General features: G+C 45.7%; 1 protein-coding gene across 1 annotated transcript in view; it reads left to right on the forward strand.

Annotated features, from left to right (window-relative positions):
- The first annotated feature begins 411 nt into the window (after positions 1-411).
- Positions 412-18,049, forward strand: part of ano8b (anoctamin 8b) — a 123,317-nt gene continuing 105,679 nt past the window's right edge. Inside the window, exon 1 of the mRNA XM_072594405.1 lies at positions 412-891. Within this exon, the coding sequence (XP_072450506.1) occupies positions 780-891 (112 nt within the window). The 5' untranslated portion in view covers positions 412-779. The remainder of the gene's footprint in view (positions 892-18,049) is intronic.

Consider the following 18,049-nt stretch of genomic DNA (forward strand, 5'->3'; position numbering starts at 1 on the left):
ATTCTGTTATCCAGCTGAGGCAGCAGCGCAGACAGACCCTCAGTTTAATGTCTCATCCAACAAGGAACATGGCCAGGAGGTCAGCTATCCCTCAGGACTGCACTGGGTCAGCAGAGCCACACAGGCAGGTATCAGGAATGGCTCTTGTCCCCACAGCTGTCAGACTCAAGAAAGAACCAACAGGGAGAGAGCCCTTGGGGAAAGGTTCAGTAACTACAGGAAAAACCTGTGAAACTGGTGCATGGCACATACTATAATGTACCTCAAACAGAGCTCCTGAAAACACCAGTATGCTCAATTTAAATTTTCCTGTTTATTTACCCTCCTGCATGTGTGATGGGAGTTCAAAATTAGCCCAGACTCCCTCGTAATGTGTGTTCTCATGGACTCATCTTCCACTATTCTCTCTCACTCCGCCACTTCGTCCTCTCAAACCCCTTATTAACCATCTCTCTCTCTCTCTCATTGTTTCTGGTTCGGGCGGGGATACAAAGCGGATGATTAATCCGTCGGTGCGTTTTGCTTTCATCTGTTAACCTTGCTATTTCTCAGTGGTGTGTGTGTGTGTGTGTAAAGAGAGGGAGAGTGTGTGTGTGTGTGAGAGTCTTTCGGGTGTTTTGTTCATCAGGAGCAGACAATTGCACAAAGCGTTCAAAAAAGGGGAGGTGTGGAGCTAGGGCTGGGGAGGAGGAGGGCTGAGGGGGGAATGTCCATCCCCAGAGGAACCACAGCAGACAGAGCGGATCAAGAGCCCCTGGCCCCCATGTGAACAGCAGGAGATGCCGGTTCCCAGCAAAGGCAGAGAGGACACCGAGCCGGAGCGGAGCCCTCAGCCGGCCAAGGAGATGGGAGAGGCGGCTGATAACCGAACAAGCACCGCTGGGGTCCTGGGTAAGTGAGGCATTAAAACACCCCCTCCCCAGAGAGAGGGGAGGGGGTGGGGAAGGGAAGAGAATAAATTCACATTGAGAGGAGGGAGGTGTTGCTTAATGCTTCCTTTCTTTACAAAAAAGCATATAAATAATGCATAATAATGAATTAAATCCTCTCCTCCCTCCACCCAACGGAGAGACAAGACATTCTGGGTCGAGCTGGACCCAATATGCGATGCAGCAGCTGGTTAAAGGGGACACTGTATGCGCCCCCAATGCCCCATCTTCTATGGGATCTTTCTGTGCATGCTGGGAGGTTCTGCAGGAGAGACGAATGGTTGTAATTGTGTTTTATTTTGTGTGTGTGCCCAGCCTTTGGGAGCATGTTTGACATAATGTATCTGTAGCTGAAGCAGTGCACAGGTCGGTTCTGCTGGGATTTGGGGGCAGCTGATTCACAGGATGATCTAAAAAGCTGCAGGATGCATGGGGAAGTACAGGAGACTGCATTCCCTCTGTATTTGCTGGAGTGTTTAGCCTTGAGTTTGGCAGAGCTGCTGGATTGTGAAGGACACACGTTTGTTCAGCAGAGGCTGTCGCAGAATTTGTCAAGATGCAGATGAAACTCTTGTCGCTTGTGAGGCCTGGTCCACTCAAATGCAGCTTTCCCTCTCTATCTCCCTCTCCCTCTCCCTCTCTTCCTCTCCTGCTCTCTCTCTCTCTCTCTCTATCATAAATCTTGCTCCTCTGCAGACTGTAAACTTGCCTCCCACTCCTGTTTAAGTTCCTGCTCTCAATGTCAGCCCAAGTCCAGTGATTGTCTCTCCTTTCGTTCCCTTGCAGCCAGCAATTCCATCTTCACTCCAGAAATTATAAAACAATCCAGTCTGCCCCTGTCTGACAGACTGATTCTCAAATTTAGAATGATGAGAGGGGAATCTGAATGAAAGGTATAAAATTGAAACAGGGCTGACCAGACTAGATACAGGGAAGATATTTCCCCTGGTTTTAGAGAGTCTAGACATAGTTTCAGGATACACACTAGGCCAGTTACAAATGAGATGTGGAAAAATGTTTTCACTCAAGTGGTAATAAACTTGTAGAATTGTCTAGCATAGAATGTTGATGAAATCGCTTCACAGAGGCTGGTACCCCATCACCACGTCACCCTTTAGAGTGTCCTTGGCACCAATCCAGCTCCCTTAGAGCCAGCTCTCAGAGTGAACAGAACCTCTGACACTCCTGTTTATATTTGTCAGCCAGGGCTCCCTGATTGGACCAGATTAACAGCCCCAATCAGGGAACTCATATTCTATGAGGTCCACCTGGCTGACCTCATTACAATCACTACATCCCTGCCCCCTGAGTCTGAAGGCACAGGCCAGTTCCTTTTTTATCCCCTTGCTCCTCCTGGGGTGGTTGAGGTACCATCCGACTCTGCCTCGGATCTGGACGGTGTGTAACACACATTAGCTCACCTCTTGCGCCTGGAGTGTCTCATAGAGTCATAGAGTCATAGGGTTGTACAGCATGGAAACAGACCCTTTGGTCCAACCCGTCCATGCCGACCAGATATCCCAACCCAATCTAGTCCCACCTGCCAGCACCCGGCCCATATGCCTCCAAACCCTTCCTATTCATATCCCATCCAAATGCCTCTTAAATGTTGCAATTGTACCAGCCTCCACCACTTCCTCTGGCAGCTCATTCCATACACGTACCACCCTCTGCATGAAAACGTTGCCCCTTAGGTCTCTTTTAAATCTTTCCCCTCTCACCCTAAACCTCTGCCCTCTAATTCTGGAATCCCGACCCCAGGGAAAAGACTTTGCCTATTCATCCTATCCATGCCCCTCATAATTTTGTAAACCTCTATAAGGTCACCCCTCAACCTCCGACGCTCCAGGGAAAACAGCCCCAGTCTGTTCAGCCTCTCCCTGCAGCTCAAATCCTCCAACCCTGGCAACATCCTTGTAAATTTTTTCTGAACCCTTTCAAGTTTCACAGCATCTTTCCAACAGGAAGGAGACCAAAATTGCACGCAATATTCCAACAGTGGCCTAACCAATGTCCTGTATAGCTGCAACACAACCTCCCCGAAATTCATTCTCCTCTTCAGGCAACAAAGGCATCGAGGCAGCAATATCCCTATGTCCATCTCCAATTCCGAGGTACCTTCAGTGCTTGACGGAGAGGGAGAACTCTCGGGTTTGGGAACGGTCAGAAAGGCCTTCGAGGGGCCAGGGATGTTTTGCTCCTGCACCGTCTGTGAGTTTGCAGCTTTCAAATGGTCCAGGTGCTTGGTCAGGACCATCTCACCGACTCGAACTTTATACATCACTGGACCAGGCCTCACATCGACCATGCTCCATACCTATACAGGGCCATTCCTGTGGTTCCTACACCATGAAGTGAACTGTCTCTTGCTTACAGGAGTCTTGTGTCCAGTGTTGGCATTCCTGATGCTATTTCACCCTCCCTCCCGATCCAGGAAGATCAGATTCAACTTTCTCCCCGTCAGCAACTCTGCTAGAGCTATGCCTGTAGTTGTATGAGGGGTGGTTCTAACAGGAACCAGGACAGTTTGGTATCAAGTGATGCTGTAGCCTATTTCTTCAAGCCTGCCTTCAAAGTTTAGACTGGATGACGGATGGTATGGAGCTGTCCTTGTATGGCAAATACCATCCCACTTTAGGAAATACCCAAATTCCTGGCTGGTACATGATGGCCAATTATTAGTGACCACCACTTCCAAGAATCTGTGTGTTGCAAAAGATGCACAGAGTTTTTTGACGAATGGACTTTGTCCTGAAGAAGCATTACACCTGAAATGCTGACTTCTCCACCTCCTGTTGCTGTTTGGCTTGTTGTGTTCTTCCAGCCTCCTGTTTATCTACTGTGTATGTCCAACCATTTTGAGTGTGCACCCAAAATGACTAAGAATATTGAGCCCATGAAAGGAGCTGTACACCTGACATGGAACCAAGTCCAGGGTTTACCTGGCCATTCCTAAGAATGTGGGGGAGCTGCTGGCAGTGAGTTTTGTCCTTGTTGGCACTCTGGGCACTGCCCCACCTGCACCAATCCAGGCCACCAGACACAATATCTCACGAACATAGTCATAGAGATGTACAGCATGGAAACAAACCCTTCAGTCCATCCTGTCCATGCCGACCAGATATCCCAACGCAGTCTAGTCCCACCTGCCAGCACCCAGCCCATATCCCTCCAAACCCTTCCTATTCATATGCCCATCCAGGTGCCTTTTAAATGTTGCAATTGATCTAGCCTCTACCACTCCTCTGGCAGCTCATTCCATACATGTACCACCCTCTGCATGAAAAAGTTGCCCCTTAGGTCTCTTTTATATCTTCCCCCTCTCACCCTAAACCTATGCCTTCTATTTCTGGACTCTCCCATGCTAGGGAAAAGACTTGGTCTGTTTATCCTATCCATGGCCCTCATGATTTAAAAAACCTCTATAAGGTCACCCCTTAGCCTCTGACACTCCAGGGAAAGAAGTCCTAGCCTATTCAGCCTCTCCTTGTACCTCAAATCCTCCAACCCTGGCAACATCCTTATAAGTGTTTTCTGAACCCTTTCAAGTTTCACAACATCTTTCCGATAGAAAGGAGACCAGAATTGCACTCAATATTCCAACAGTGGCCTAACCAATGTCCTTTTCAGCTGCAACATGACCTCCCAACTCCTGTACTCAATACTCTGACCAATAAAGGAAAGCATACCAAATGCCTTTTTCACTATCCTATCTAACTGCGACTCCATTTTCAAGGAGCTATGAACCTGCACTCCCAGGTCTCTTTGTTCAGCAACACTCCCCAGGACCTTGCCATTAACTGTATAATTCCTGCTAAGGTTTGCTTTCCCAAAATGTAGCACCTCACATTTATCTGAATTAAACTCCATCTGCCACTTCTCAGCCCATTGGCCCATCTCATCAAGATTCCATTGTAATCTGAAGCTATCATTCTTTGTTACACCTCCAATTTTGGTGTCATATGCAAATTTACTAGCTAATTCTTATGCAAGATGGCACATGCTTTGGAAACAATTCAGTGAAGGTCCACTTGGCTGATTCCTGGAATCAAGAGGTTTGTGTTATGAGGAAAAGTGGAGAAGACAGGGGAATTCGAGGATTGAGAGGTGATCTTGTTGAAACACGTAAGATTGAGAAGGGGCTTGACAGGGTGGCTGTGAAGAGGTTAATTTAAAATAAGACATAGGAGCAGAATTATCAGGATTTCAAAATAATGGGGTTTCTGTTTTAAGATGGAAGTGAGGAGGAATTTCTTCTTTAGAATCGTTAATCTTTGAAATTCTCTTCCCCAAAGACCACTGGTGACTGGGAGTTGAATATATTCTAGGCTGAATTAGAGCGTTTCTCCAGTTGGGCAAAAGTGAGGAGCAGGTGCTGGAAACCAGAGTTTAGATCAGAGTGGTGCTGGAAAAGTACAGCAGGTCAGGCAGCATCGGAGGAGCAGGGAAATCGATGTTTCGGGCAAAGGCCCTTCATCAGGAGCTTCTTCAGTTGACAAGGGAGTAGACAAGAAAGTGGAGCGGAGACGATTTCTGGATCTATGAAGAACTTAGTGAATGAACGGTAAAATGACCATTGTCCCACTGGGCTGTACTGTAACTATCAAGAGAGAGGCATGACTGCTGGTGGTTTAACCTGAGGGTCACCATGCCTCAGCTGAGGGGAGAGGTTCAGAGGAGAGTCCTTCATAGTAACCTCAGCCAGTGCAGGAATTGAACCCACGCTGTGGGCGTCACTCTGTGCTGTAAACCAGCCATCCAGCTAACCAGCCAGCCATGGCAGGTTAGGATCAATGGGTTGAATGGGGTAAAAACAATGACTGCAGATGCTGAAAACCAAATACTGGATTAGTGGTGCTGGAAGAGCACAGCAGTTCAGGCAGCATCCAACGAGCAGCTGCTCGTTGGATGCTGCCTGAACTGCTGTGCTCTTCCAGCACCACTAATCCAGTCAATGGGTTGAATGGTCCAGTCCTGTTCCTCATTTATATGTTTTGTGTGTGAGGTCAACTGGAATGAGTGGTTCAGAGCAGGAAGAGAGGGATTGGAAAATTTCAGTGAACAATTTGTTTATTATTAGTGAGTAGGTTCATAATATAATCAAAGGAGCTGTTGAAATGTTAGATTTTTCCCTCAAGGGGTGGCAGTAATGATTTAGTTGTAAAGAGGTAGGAGCCCACTTGGAGTAAACGAGTTCTGTTCTGGGTACCACTCCTCAGGAGGGAAATGCTTGCATTGGCAAGGGACAGCAACTCTGCCAGTCCTGAAAGGGTTAATTTCTGGGGACAGGCTGTACAAACTGGATCCTCCAGCGGTAACACTCCCTACCACCCAATAATGTGGGATATTAGCCAAAGCAGAACAAACCCATCCTGACTTGGCAAATGAGGCCATTCCTTCAGTGTCACTGAGTCACAATCCTGGAATTCCTTCCCTAATTTAGTTATAAATCACACACCACCAGGTTATAGTCCAACAGGTTTATTTGGAAGCACTAGCTTTCGTAGCACCACTCCTTCATCAGATGGTTGTGGAGCAGGATAATAAGTCACATAATTTATAGCAAAAGATCACAGTGTCATGCGACTGAAATGATATATTGAACAAACCTGGATTGTTGTTAAGTCTTTCATCTTTTAGATTGAGTTGCAGGTTTCGGTTCATGAATATGTAAATCCCAGAACTTCTTTTAAGTCACATTCTTGAGATAACTTAAGATTTTTTTTTTAAAAATGGTGATAGTATGATGCCAGGGTTGGAGGGTTTAAGCAATAGGAAGAGGTTGAATAGGCTGGGGCTGTTTTCCCTGGAGTGTCAAAGGCTGAGGGGTGACCTTATAGAAGTTTATAAAAACTTGATGGGCATGGATAGTAAAATAGAATCTTTTCCCTTGCATGGGGGAGTCCAGAACTAGAGGTTTAGGGTGAGAGGGGAAAGATATAAAAGGGACCTAAGGGGTAACTTTTTCACACACAGAGGGTGGTACATGTATGGAATGAGCTGAGGAAGTGGTGGAGGCTGGTACAATTACAACATTTAAAAGGCATCTGGATGGATATATGAATAGGAAGGGTTTGAAGGGATATGGGCCAAGCACTGGCAAATGGGACTAGGATATCTGATCGGCATGGATGAGTTGGACCAAAGGGTCTGTTTCCATGCTGTACGTCTCTGTGACTCTCTGACTAGCTCAGCTCAGACAGTGTCTTAAAGGTATGAGGTTTGAGTCTGTCTGTATCATAATTTAAATCAGACAGGTTCTATTTCCAAAGCTGAATTTACAAAATATTACATGGATCGACTGTCTGCATTGACTGCCTGCAGATTGTGCATTTTTTGAGCAAAATAGAATGCATAATTTTTAACTTTGTCCACCACAGTCCAATACTGGCTCCTCCACATCATCCCTAACTTAGATATGGTTCTTAAGGCTGAAGAGATCAAAGAGTCTGGGATGGGGTTGGGGAAAGCAGAAACAGGGATTATCATAATAGATGGTGGAACAAGCTCAAAGGACTAAATGGCCTCCAGCTCTTATCTTCTAACAGCACTACGGTGGCACAGTGGTTAGCACTGCTGCCTCAGAGTGCCAGAGACCCGGGTTCAATTCCTGCCTCAGGCGACTGACTGTGTGGAGTTTGCACGTTCTCCCCGTGTCTGTGTGGGTTTCCTCCCACAGTCCAAAGATGTGCAGGTCAGGTGAATTGGCCATGCTAAATTGTCCGTAGTGTTAGGTAAGGGGCAGATGTAGGGGTATGGGTGGGTTACGCTTCGGTGGGGCGGTGTGGACTTGTTGGGCTGAAGGGCCTGTTTCCACACTGTAAGTAATCTAATCTAATCATCCCTTCAGGTTCACTCACAGCATGTGGACCACAGCAGTTCAAGGAAGCAGCTCACTCCACCTTCTCAAGGGCAACTAGGGACGGACCCAGGACAGTGACACCCACATCCCATGAATGAATCGAAATGCAGAGAGCAGGAGAAGTGTCTGGAACTCTCTCCCTGATGATGTTGGGGGCAATTTGAGTTTTGGGCCATTTGATTTCTGTCAGAGAGGAGTTTGGGGGAATATGGAAGAACAGAGAAAAGCTGTAGATCAGGAATGATCTGATTTAATGGTCAGGCTTTAGGCTGCAAGCCCATGAGTGAGGGTGAGAGCTGGGTCCAGTGATCACCATCCAGTGCCTGTGTTGGAAAGTACAAGTGTAGTCTGTGTCAGACAGCACAGCATGGGCCAGGGCTCAGGTCTGGGACAGGGAGGAGAGATCAGGTGCAGAGACAGGTGTGGCTGCACAGGGTTAGGGCAGAGGTGACTGGACTGATGATAAATCTGACAGCCCGAAGTCTCCAAACAAACAGACCAAAGCAGATCAAGACCAATGCACAAATTGATCAAAGAAATCCAACAATTGTCAACAAATATAAATGAATCAATTTGGAGCAGCAGAAGGCCACTCAGCCCCTCAAGCCTACTCTGCCCTTCAATATGATCAGGGCAGGTCTGAGTACATTGCCATTTATTTGTGATAATCATCATCCCAGAGCATTGAAGGTGTTGCCTACAGACATAGTTAATTCTTGACCACACAGGGCTCAGTCTTTGAGTATGTTTAAGGTTGAGATTGATGGATTTCTGACTCGCAGTGGGGTACGGGGTATTGGGGATGGGGTGGGTAATCGACATTGAAGTGGTCGGTCAGCCAATGATCATATTGAAAGGCAAGGAAGGCGCGATGGGCTGAATGGCCTGCTCCTGTTTGTATGTTCCTAACATTTTACTCCCAGGTTATCAAGAGTTACATACACACATTGACACAGATGTAGGCAGGCACATGCACACAGCTACACACACATGCACAGATACCCATAGACAGGTTCAGACACATTGACATTAATACAGACAGACAAAGAAACACATATACTGGCATACATAAAGGTCAAGTCAGCATAGTCCTGCTCTCTACTGAGAGAAAGAGAGAGATAACTGATGGTGGTTTAACCTGAGGGTCCCCAGGCCTCAGGAGAGGGGAGAGGATGAGAAAGGGAATCCATCAGTAACTGCAGCTAGTGTGGTAAGTTGAGCCTGCACTGTCCCCTCATTCTGCATCCGAAGCCAATTGGGGTAACCAGATACATGCACACCAATATAGGGACACAGATACACACAAGTGCTGAGATAGACACACAAGCTAAGACAAACAAATATGCAGATACATAGACACTTGAAGATATCACATGCATATATATATACACACTATGACAAATGAACGTGCACACAGATGGATATACACACAAGTGTACACTCACATGTGCATGCAGTTACACACACGCAAACATACATAAAGATGGGCTTAAGGATACACACACACACACACACCATATAGACAGCTCATACACAGACATGGTCTCACAGTCACCTACATGCTGATTCACATGTGCTTACACGTGTTGCATATACAGGCAAACAAACATGGGTGAGACTCACGCGCAAACAAATGCAAGACCCCGGGGTGCTATTCCCTTCCAGACCGGGGGTAGTGTCCTATTTGCCCCCCTTTACAGTTCCCCCTCTGGTGGTGGCTTTCATGGAGTGCCAGCTGTTCTGAGGGGATCCGGCCTGCTAAATGGTCCAAGGCATGTTGTGATTGGGAAATATTCCAGTTTATACTGGGATTGGGGAACAGGAAGTACCAGTAAGTTTGGAAAATGCAGTTGACTCGAGCAGTCGCTCAACTCTATTTAACTAAAATACTAATTAATTAAACAGCCACTTCCTTCTGAGTAAATAATATGCCTGCTCATTTGTTTTGACTTCACAGAATGATCAGTTAAAGGGGTATTATCAACAGCTCAGAATATCTTCTCAAGACAATTTTCTTCTATCTAAAACTCCACTGCTGTGTTGCCACAGAAACAGTATACCGTCACAAAAATACCATTTGCTTTAACAAATATTTATTGAATTTGGTACAATATTTGCAAAAGTCATGCATGTTAATGCTTTTCCACACAGTCCCGAGAACTCCCACTATTCTTTTCAATGGAATGTCAAACTCCCTCTCAATTGTCCCCTTCAAACACTCCAGGAAAGAGACAGCATGGGGTTAGCAAAAAGCTCCCTTTACTCTGTAAACAAAAAATAAAGCTTCTTCTACTGTCTTGAAATGAAAGTAAAACTTCCTCAACAAACACTCCAAGGTCAGAGGAAACAGTGTCTCTGCAGCCTTGACTGAATGCTAACTGTTGTCTTTCCTCGAAGCACCAGTGAAACGTTCGTCACATACCAACTGACCTGTCACCTCTCCCAGTGGAATTAACAACATTTTGATGAATCAGCAAGAAGTAATTGTGATGCTGCTGAATCCTCATTTTCTCCATATATTGTTTACGTCAGGAGTAACACCAACCAAACTCCTCCAGGCTGTTCCACTCCCTTCAGAATAGGATGTCGCCCCAATTCTACTGAGTACTAGAATTTGTCACATTGCCCTGGGTTTGAGAGGTCAGAAGATCAACTTGATTCTGGTGTGTGTGTGTGTGTGTGTGTAAGTAATGTGTTTGTGTGAGTGTATGTTGTGTCAGTGTGTGTGTGTGTATGTGTGTAATGTGTTTGTGTGAGTGTATGTTGTGTCAGTGTGTGTTTGTGAAGCGACCTCTGTTCAGTGTCTTTCTGACCCTCCCTCAGAATGAGCCAAGCTGAAGCTGTTGTGGGGAATCAGTCAGTCCAATAGGACAGTGCCCAGGTTTAAGGTGAGCAGAGAAAGATATAAAAGGGACCTAAGGGGCAGTTTTTCATGCAGAGGGTGGTGCGTGTATGGAATGAGCTGCCAAAGAAGTAGTGGAGGCTGGTACAATTACAACATTTAAAAGGCATCTGGATGGGTATATGAATAGGAAGGGTTTGGAGGGATATGGGCAAATTGGACTAGATTAGTTTAGGATATCTGGTTGCATGGATGAGTTGGAATAGAAGGGTCTGTTTCCAATCTATACATCTCTATGACTCCATAACTGAGAAGGACAAGACCATTGAACGGATTTGAAATTATGAAAATTTAAAATCTCCCGTCAATGTGAAGGTGCTTGAACATCTCAGATTTGAGCAAGTTTCTTTGCCTGAAAATTGAAGGGGTGATATTGATCTGTCGGATATTCAGATGAGCTGGTCCACACACAGGCACTACCTTCCATCTGGTCAGGATATGCTCTCTCTGCTCCTCTCTCCCCCATATGTTTACCTAACTCCCTCTTTCATGTATTAATACTATGACTGAGCAATACCACCTTGACAGTAAAGTCGAAGAGAGGATCAATGTGCTATCAAGCAGCACCTGCTCAGCAATAACCTGCTCAGTGACACCCAGTTTGGGTTCCATCAGGGCCACTCAACTCCTGACCTCATTACAGCCTTGGCTCAAAAACAGACAAAAAAGTGAGGTGAGATACAGGACTTTGATGTCAAGGCTACATGTGACTAAGTGTGGCATCAAGGAGCCCTCGCAAAATTGAAGTCAGTGGAAATCAGGTGGAAAACTCTCTGCTATTGGGAGTTATACCTGGCAAATTAGAAGATGGTTGTGGTTGTTGGAGGTCAATTATTTCATTTCCAGGACATCTCTGCGGGAGTTCCTCAGGGTAGTGTCCCAGGTCCAACCATCTTCAGCTGCTTCATCAATGACCCTCCCTCCATCATAACGTCAGAAGTGGGGATATTTGCCAATGATTGCACAGTGTTCAGTACCATTCATGAGTCCTCAGAGAAGTGAAGCAATCCATATTCAAATGTAGCAAGACTGTTACAACAAGCTGACAAGTAGCAAGAAACATTTGTGCCACATAAATGCCAGACAATGATCATTTGCAATCGAGAAAATTGCCCCTTGACATTTAATGGATGTACCACTACAGAATACCCCACTATCAACATCCTGGGGATTACCATTGACCAGAAACTAAACTGGACTCACCTATAAATGCAGTGACTGCAAAAGCAGATCTGAGGCTAGCAATACTGCAGAGATTAGCTCATCCCCTGACTCCTCTGTCCACCATCTACAAGATGCATTCAAGAATGTAAGAAAAATAAAATACTGTAGGTGCTTGGAAATATGAAATAAAAACAAAGTGCTGGAGAAGCTCAGCAGGTCTGGCAGCATCTGTGGAGAGAGAAACATTTTGAGGCCAGTGAACCAACAACATTCAAGAAGCTCAACAGTGAAAAGAGGGTTAACTACAGAATAAAGCAGCCTGCTTAACTGGTTCTTCATCCTCCACTCTCAACATTCACTCCCTTTGTCATCAACACACAGTAGCAGCTTTGTGAACGAGATATATAACAAGGTGTACTTCCAAAATTCAAATGCTTCAAGAACATTTTCCAAAGCCACAACCTGTATCAACTAGAAGGACAAGGGCAGAAGCTACACCATTTCTCACTAGTTCCCCTCCAGGCCCCTCACCAGCTTGATTTTGAAAGATATCACCACACCTTCAGTGTTGTTAGATGAAACTCCTGGAATTCCCTCCCTAAGGGCATTGCGGGTTTACCTCCAGCACATGGACTGCAGTGATTCAAGAAGGCAGCTCACCCCCACCTCAAAGCCTACTAGGGACAAGCAATAAATCTTGGTTCCAGGAACCTGATGGTCTACATCCCAGGGTACTGAAGGAGGTGGCTCTAGAAATCGTGGATGCATTGGTGATTATTTTCCAGAGTTCTATAGATTCATGATCAGTTCCTGCAGATTGGAGGGTGGCTAATGTTGTACCACTTTTTAAGAAAGGAGCGAGCGAGAAAGCAGGAAATTATAGACCAGTTAGTCTGACCTCAGTGGTGGGAAAGATGCTGGAGTCTATTATAAAGAATGAAATTACGACACATCTGGATAGCAGTAACAGGATAGGTCAGAGTCAGCATGGATTTATGAAGGGGAAATCATGCTTGACTAATCTTCTGGAATTTTTTGAGGATGTAAATCTGAAGACGAACAAGGGAGATCCAGTGGATGTAGTGTACCTGGACTTTCAGAAAGCCTTTGATAAAGTCCCACATAGGAGGTTAGTGAGCAAAATTAGGGTGCATGGTATTGGGGGCAAAGTATTAACTTGGATTGAAAGTTGGTTGGCTGACAGGAAACAAAGAGTAGTGATAAATGGCTCACTTTCAGAATGGTAGGCGGTGACCAGTGGGGTACCGCAGGGATCAGTGCTGGGTCCACAGCGTTTTACAATATATATTAATGATATAGAAGATGGTATTAATAGTAACATTAGCAAATTTGCTGATGATACAAAGCTGGGTGGCAGGGTGAAATGTGAGGAGGATGTTAGGAGATTACAGGGTGACCTGGACAGGTTAGGTGAGTGGTCAGATGCATGGCCATTGCAGTTTAATGTGGATAAATGTATGGTTATCCACTTTGGTGGCAAGAATAGGAAGACAGATTACTACCTAAATGGAGTCAAGTTAGACAAAGGGGCAGTACAAAGGGATCTTGGTGTTCTTGTACACCAGTCAATGAAGGTAAGCATGCAGGTACAGCAGGTAGTGAAGAAAGCTAATAGCATGCTGACCTTCATAACAAGAGGGATTGAGTATAGAAGCAAAGAGGTTCTTCTGCAGCTGTACAGGGTCCTGGTGAGACCGCACCTGGAATATTGTGTGCAGTTCTGGTCTCCAAATTTGAGGAAAGACATTCTGGCTGTTGAGGGAGTGCAGCGTAGGTTCACGAGGTCAATTCCTAGAATGGCGGGACTATCTTATGTTGAAAGATTGGAGCAACTGGGCTTGCGTTTAGAAGACTGAGAGGGGATCTGATTGAGACGTATAAGATTATTAAAGGATTGGACACTCTGGAGGCAGGAAACATGTTTCTGCTGATGGGTGAGTCCCGAACCAGAGGACACAGCTTAAAAATACGGGGTAGGCCATTTAGGACAGAGATGAGGAGAAACTTCTTCATCCAGAGAGTGGTGGCTGTGTGGAATGCTCTGCCCCAGAGGGCAGTGGAGGCCCAGTCTCTGGATACGTTTAAGAAAGAGTTGGATAGAGCTCTCAAGGATAGTGGAATCAAGGGTTATGGAGATAAGGTAGGAACAGGATACTGATTGAGGATGATCAGTCATGATCATATTGAATGGTGGTGCAGGCTCGAAGGGCAGAATGGCCTACTCCTGCACTTATTGTCTATTGTCAACCAATGACACCCAAACTGCCTGAAAAAGCAAGGAGAAGATTCCCCTTCACAACTCCTTCACAACTCTGCAAGGGAGTCTGTTCCATGTGCTATTTCCCTGAATTTGCGGTTGGAATTATTCATGATTGTATTATTAATGATTATCTTGTCCCTAATCTTGGTCACCCCACAGATGGAAACAACCTCTCTGTCTCAATGAACCCCATAGTCTTTGTAAAGTTCTCCCACAGGTGAGACATTAATCTGAGTTGTCTAACTAGCTGAGCATACAGTTCAGACACACCAAGAGCACAGGTTCATTCTCATTCCACTGTGGTAGACTCATTACCTGCCTCCTCACGCTGTCCCTGACAATGGAAGTCAATGACACAGTACCGCTGACAAAAACTGCTCAGGATAAAGCATCAGCAGTAATGAGCTAAGGTCCTGCCTTCAGGCTGAATCTATTCAAAGACTATTAAATTGAATTGCGCTCTCTCTTGTCTCTCTTTCAGAGATGTTTGTTGGCTAAGGAAGTTTGATTTGATTTGATTTATTATTGTCATACATACCTAGGGACAGTGAAAAGTTTTGTTTTGAGTGTAGTGCAGGCAGATTATAACATATAAAGCACAGAAGAGTTATAGACAAGGGCGAGGAATCTAATGTTATGTCGAGAAGGTGCACAAGGTGTGAGGTCAACATTAGATTTGAAGTCTGAAAGGTCCCTCTCCATGTTTACAGTTCTCCAGCTCCGTGGAGAAGATGGCTTGGTGATAATGTTGTTAAACTGGTCAACCAGAAGGCCAAGCTTTGGGCACATGTGTTCAAATCCCACAAGGATAGTTTACGGCATTTAAACCCAATCAACAAATCTGGAACATGAAGCTAGTGTCAGTAATAGAGAGCTTGAAATTATCGTAAAATCCAGGAAGGGGTAACTAGTCTTCACCATGGGTCTGGCCTACATGTGGTTCATGCTTAACTGTAAGAGGGCAATTAAGGATGGCCAAGAAGTGGTTATTACAGCAACACTCACCCCATAAAAGAATAAGGAGATCAGCTTGGTTCTTACGAAGCCTTGGGGAGCTGCTAGTCCCTGGGATTGTGTTTTAGCGAAGACTCCAGCAGCCAAGCCCACACAGATGCCAACAATTCATCACATCTGCCCTCTCATTTATATTGAAATGGAATTTGATCATTGTTTTGTCTCACATCATGTGATCCTGTGCTCGTAAACATTCTGGCCCAATGACTCTGGAATTGTGTCACTGTTTCAGGAGGAGCTCAGATTCAGGAGATATCACCGTAAAAGCGAGGCCATGGTTGATGTCAGAATGGTTGTTTTCACCCAATGGTGAGTGGGAATCTGGAACAAAAAGCTGCCAGGTCTGAGGGTCACTTGGCAATGCCAAGACCAAATTTCATGGTCACTCATGGGATGTGGGTGTTGCCGGCTTTTCATTTATTGCCCATCCCTAAAACTACCCTGTACTTCTTCAAATTAGTGCCACAGGATCATTTATATCCAGCATCAGAAAGTGGGCACCTCTGACAGTGCAGCACTCCCTGCCGACTGCACTGATTGTCTCAACGAGGATTCATGAATGGCTCAAATTTGTGGCGAACCCAGGATGATACACCCAGAACAGGAGAAAACTATTCAGCCCATCAGGGCAAGGTACACTTCACAGGCCCAGCCTCAAAGATGGTCTAATTTCCTGGAGAAACTCATAATAGAGGCCATGGGCTGGGCTGACTCACTTCATATAAAAGGCCTTCAGGAGAGGAGGTGATAAAGATACTGAGCAGGGAGTAACAGACTCCGACTAAAGTAATAGAGGAGCTGAATCTGACAGTTTTCTTTGACTTAGTGTCAGTTGTACTGAGTTTTATTTTTGCAGTGTTTTTTACTGTGAGGCCTGTTGAGTTTTCTTCATATCTCACCAAACTCACCTCATCAGATTCCTGATGACGGGCTTTTGCCCGAAACGTCGATTTTCCTTCTCCTCAGATGCTGCCTGACCTGCTGTTCTTTTCCAGCACCACTCTAATCTAGACTCTAATCTCCAGCATCTGCAATCCTCACTTTCACCTCATTAATGGCCTACTCCACCTCTGCAGCACCTCTCATCCAATTGTGGCTCCTTCTTGAATGCGCCATTCCCGGATCGACTCACTGCTGCCCAGATATCCTGGGACTGACCAACATTCCTGACACTAGCCCCATCTTTAAAAGGCTGTTTTGTGCACTGTCCATCTAGAGTTGTCTTATACAATCCCAAACACAGCAGCCAAAGGTGCTGCCAGCGGGAGGTTGTTCAGGTCAGGTTGGGACACACTCAGCCTTGATCAAGTTAAATAGCCCTCCCTCTGCTACAGACTGGCTGCAGAATTCTGAAGACTCCAACCCTCTGAAGGAAGAAGTTCCTCCTCACCTCCGTCTTAAATGGGAGGCATCCTCCCAGCACCCACCCTGTTAAGCCCCCACTGGGTATTAAATGTTTTAATAAGCTCATCTCTCATTCTTTTAAACTCCAATTAGTACAATTTCAAAGTTATAGCCAAGTTATATTGGAGGTGGGGGGGGGGCGCGGCATGGTGGCTCAGTGGTTAGCACTGCTGCTTCACAGCGGCAGGGACCCAGGTTCAATTCCAGCCTTGGGTGACTGTGTGGAGTTTGCACATTCTCCCCGTGTCTGCGTGGGTTTCCTCTGGGTGCACCAGTTTCCTCCTACAAACCAAAGATGTGCGGGTTAAGTGGATTGGCTACGTTAAATTGTCCACAATGATCAGGGATGCATAAGCTAGTTGCATTAATTAGGGGAAATGTACAGTAATGGGTCTGGGTGGGATAATCTTCAGGGGGACGGTGTGAACTTGTTGGGCTGAAGGGCCTGTTTCCACACTGTAGGGATTCTAATTCTAATTCATACAGAAGTGGCAGTCTGTGTAGAGATTATAAGTAGTTGCCAGATGTTGTTGGAACGCTGTTGGGAAGGAAGTTGCTGAGGAAGATGACGCACTTTGACAGGGGTCCATCATAACAATGTAAAGGATTAACCAGAGACCACAACAAGATAGAGTGTGATTAATTTCAAAGAATAAGCAATGTAACTGACGACACCTCTGTTAAATTTCCTCTCAGCCTTCTCTGCTGGAAGGGACACAGTCAGCATTTCCATGGTTACAAGAGATTGTGTCACTCTTGTTTTATAACAGAAATGTCTGACATGACATAACTCTCCTTGTGGGACTTTGCAGGAACAATCATGCAGCAAAATTTGACCCCCAGCCACACAGAGAGATACGAGGACATATGACCAAAAGCTGATGGAAAGGAGCTTCTGAAAGTGTGGGGTGAGAGCATGAGCGGGTTTCGGGAGATTTCAGAGCTCGGGAGTAGAACAGCTGTCGACATGGCCATCAGTGATGGAGCGATGGAAATCAAGCATGTGACACTGCCAACATTGCAATTTTGTGTAAAAGAGAAATGTTTGTAGCTGTTGCTCCGAAAGTAAAACTGTGAAAAAAATAAATGGCATGATGGCTCAGTGGTTAGCGCTGCTGCCTCACAGCGCCAGGGACCTAGGTTCGATTCTAGCCTTGGGTGACTGTTTGTATGGAGTTTGCACATTCTCCCTGTGTCTGCTTGGGTTTCCTCCAGGTGCTCCAGTTTTCTCTTACAGTCCAAAGGTGCGCAGGTTAGGTAGATCGGCCATGCTCAGTTGGCCCGTAATGTCTAGGGATGTGTAGGCTAGGTGCATTAGCCGTGGGAAATGCAGTGGTAGGGTAGGTGCTGGATCTGGGTGGGATGTTCTTTGGAGGGTCGGTGCAGACTCAATGGGCTGAATGGCCTCTTTCTGCACTATAGAGATTCTATGAACCTCAGCAGAGGAGAACTATGCCTTAGTACATGATTTTCAAGCTGGTCTAAATTATGAA

This window comes from Chiloscyllium punctatum, chromosome 24 (genome assembly GCF_047496795.1).
Source record: "Chiloscyllium punctatum isolate Juve2018m chromosome 24, sChiPun1.3, whole genome shotgun sequence".
Taxonomy (NCBI): Eukaryota; Metazoa; Chordata; class Chondrichthyes; order Orectolobiformes; family Hemiscylliidae; genus Chiloscyllium; species Chiloscyllium punctatum.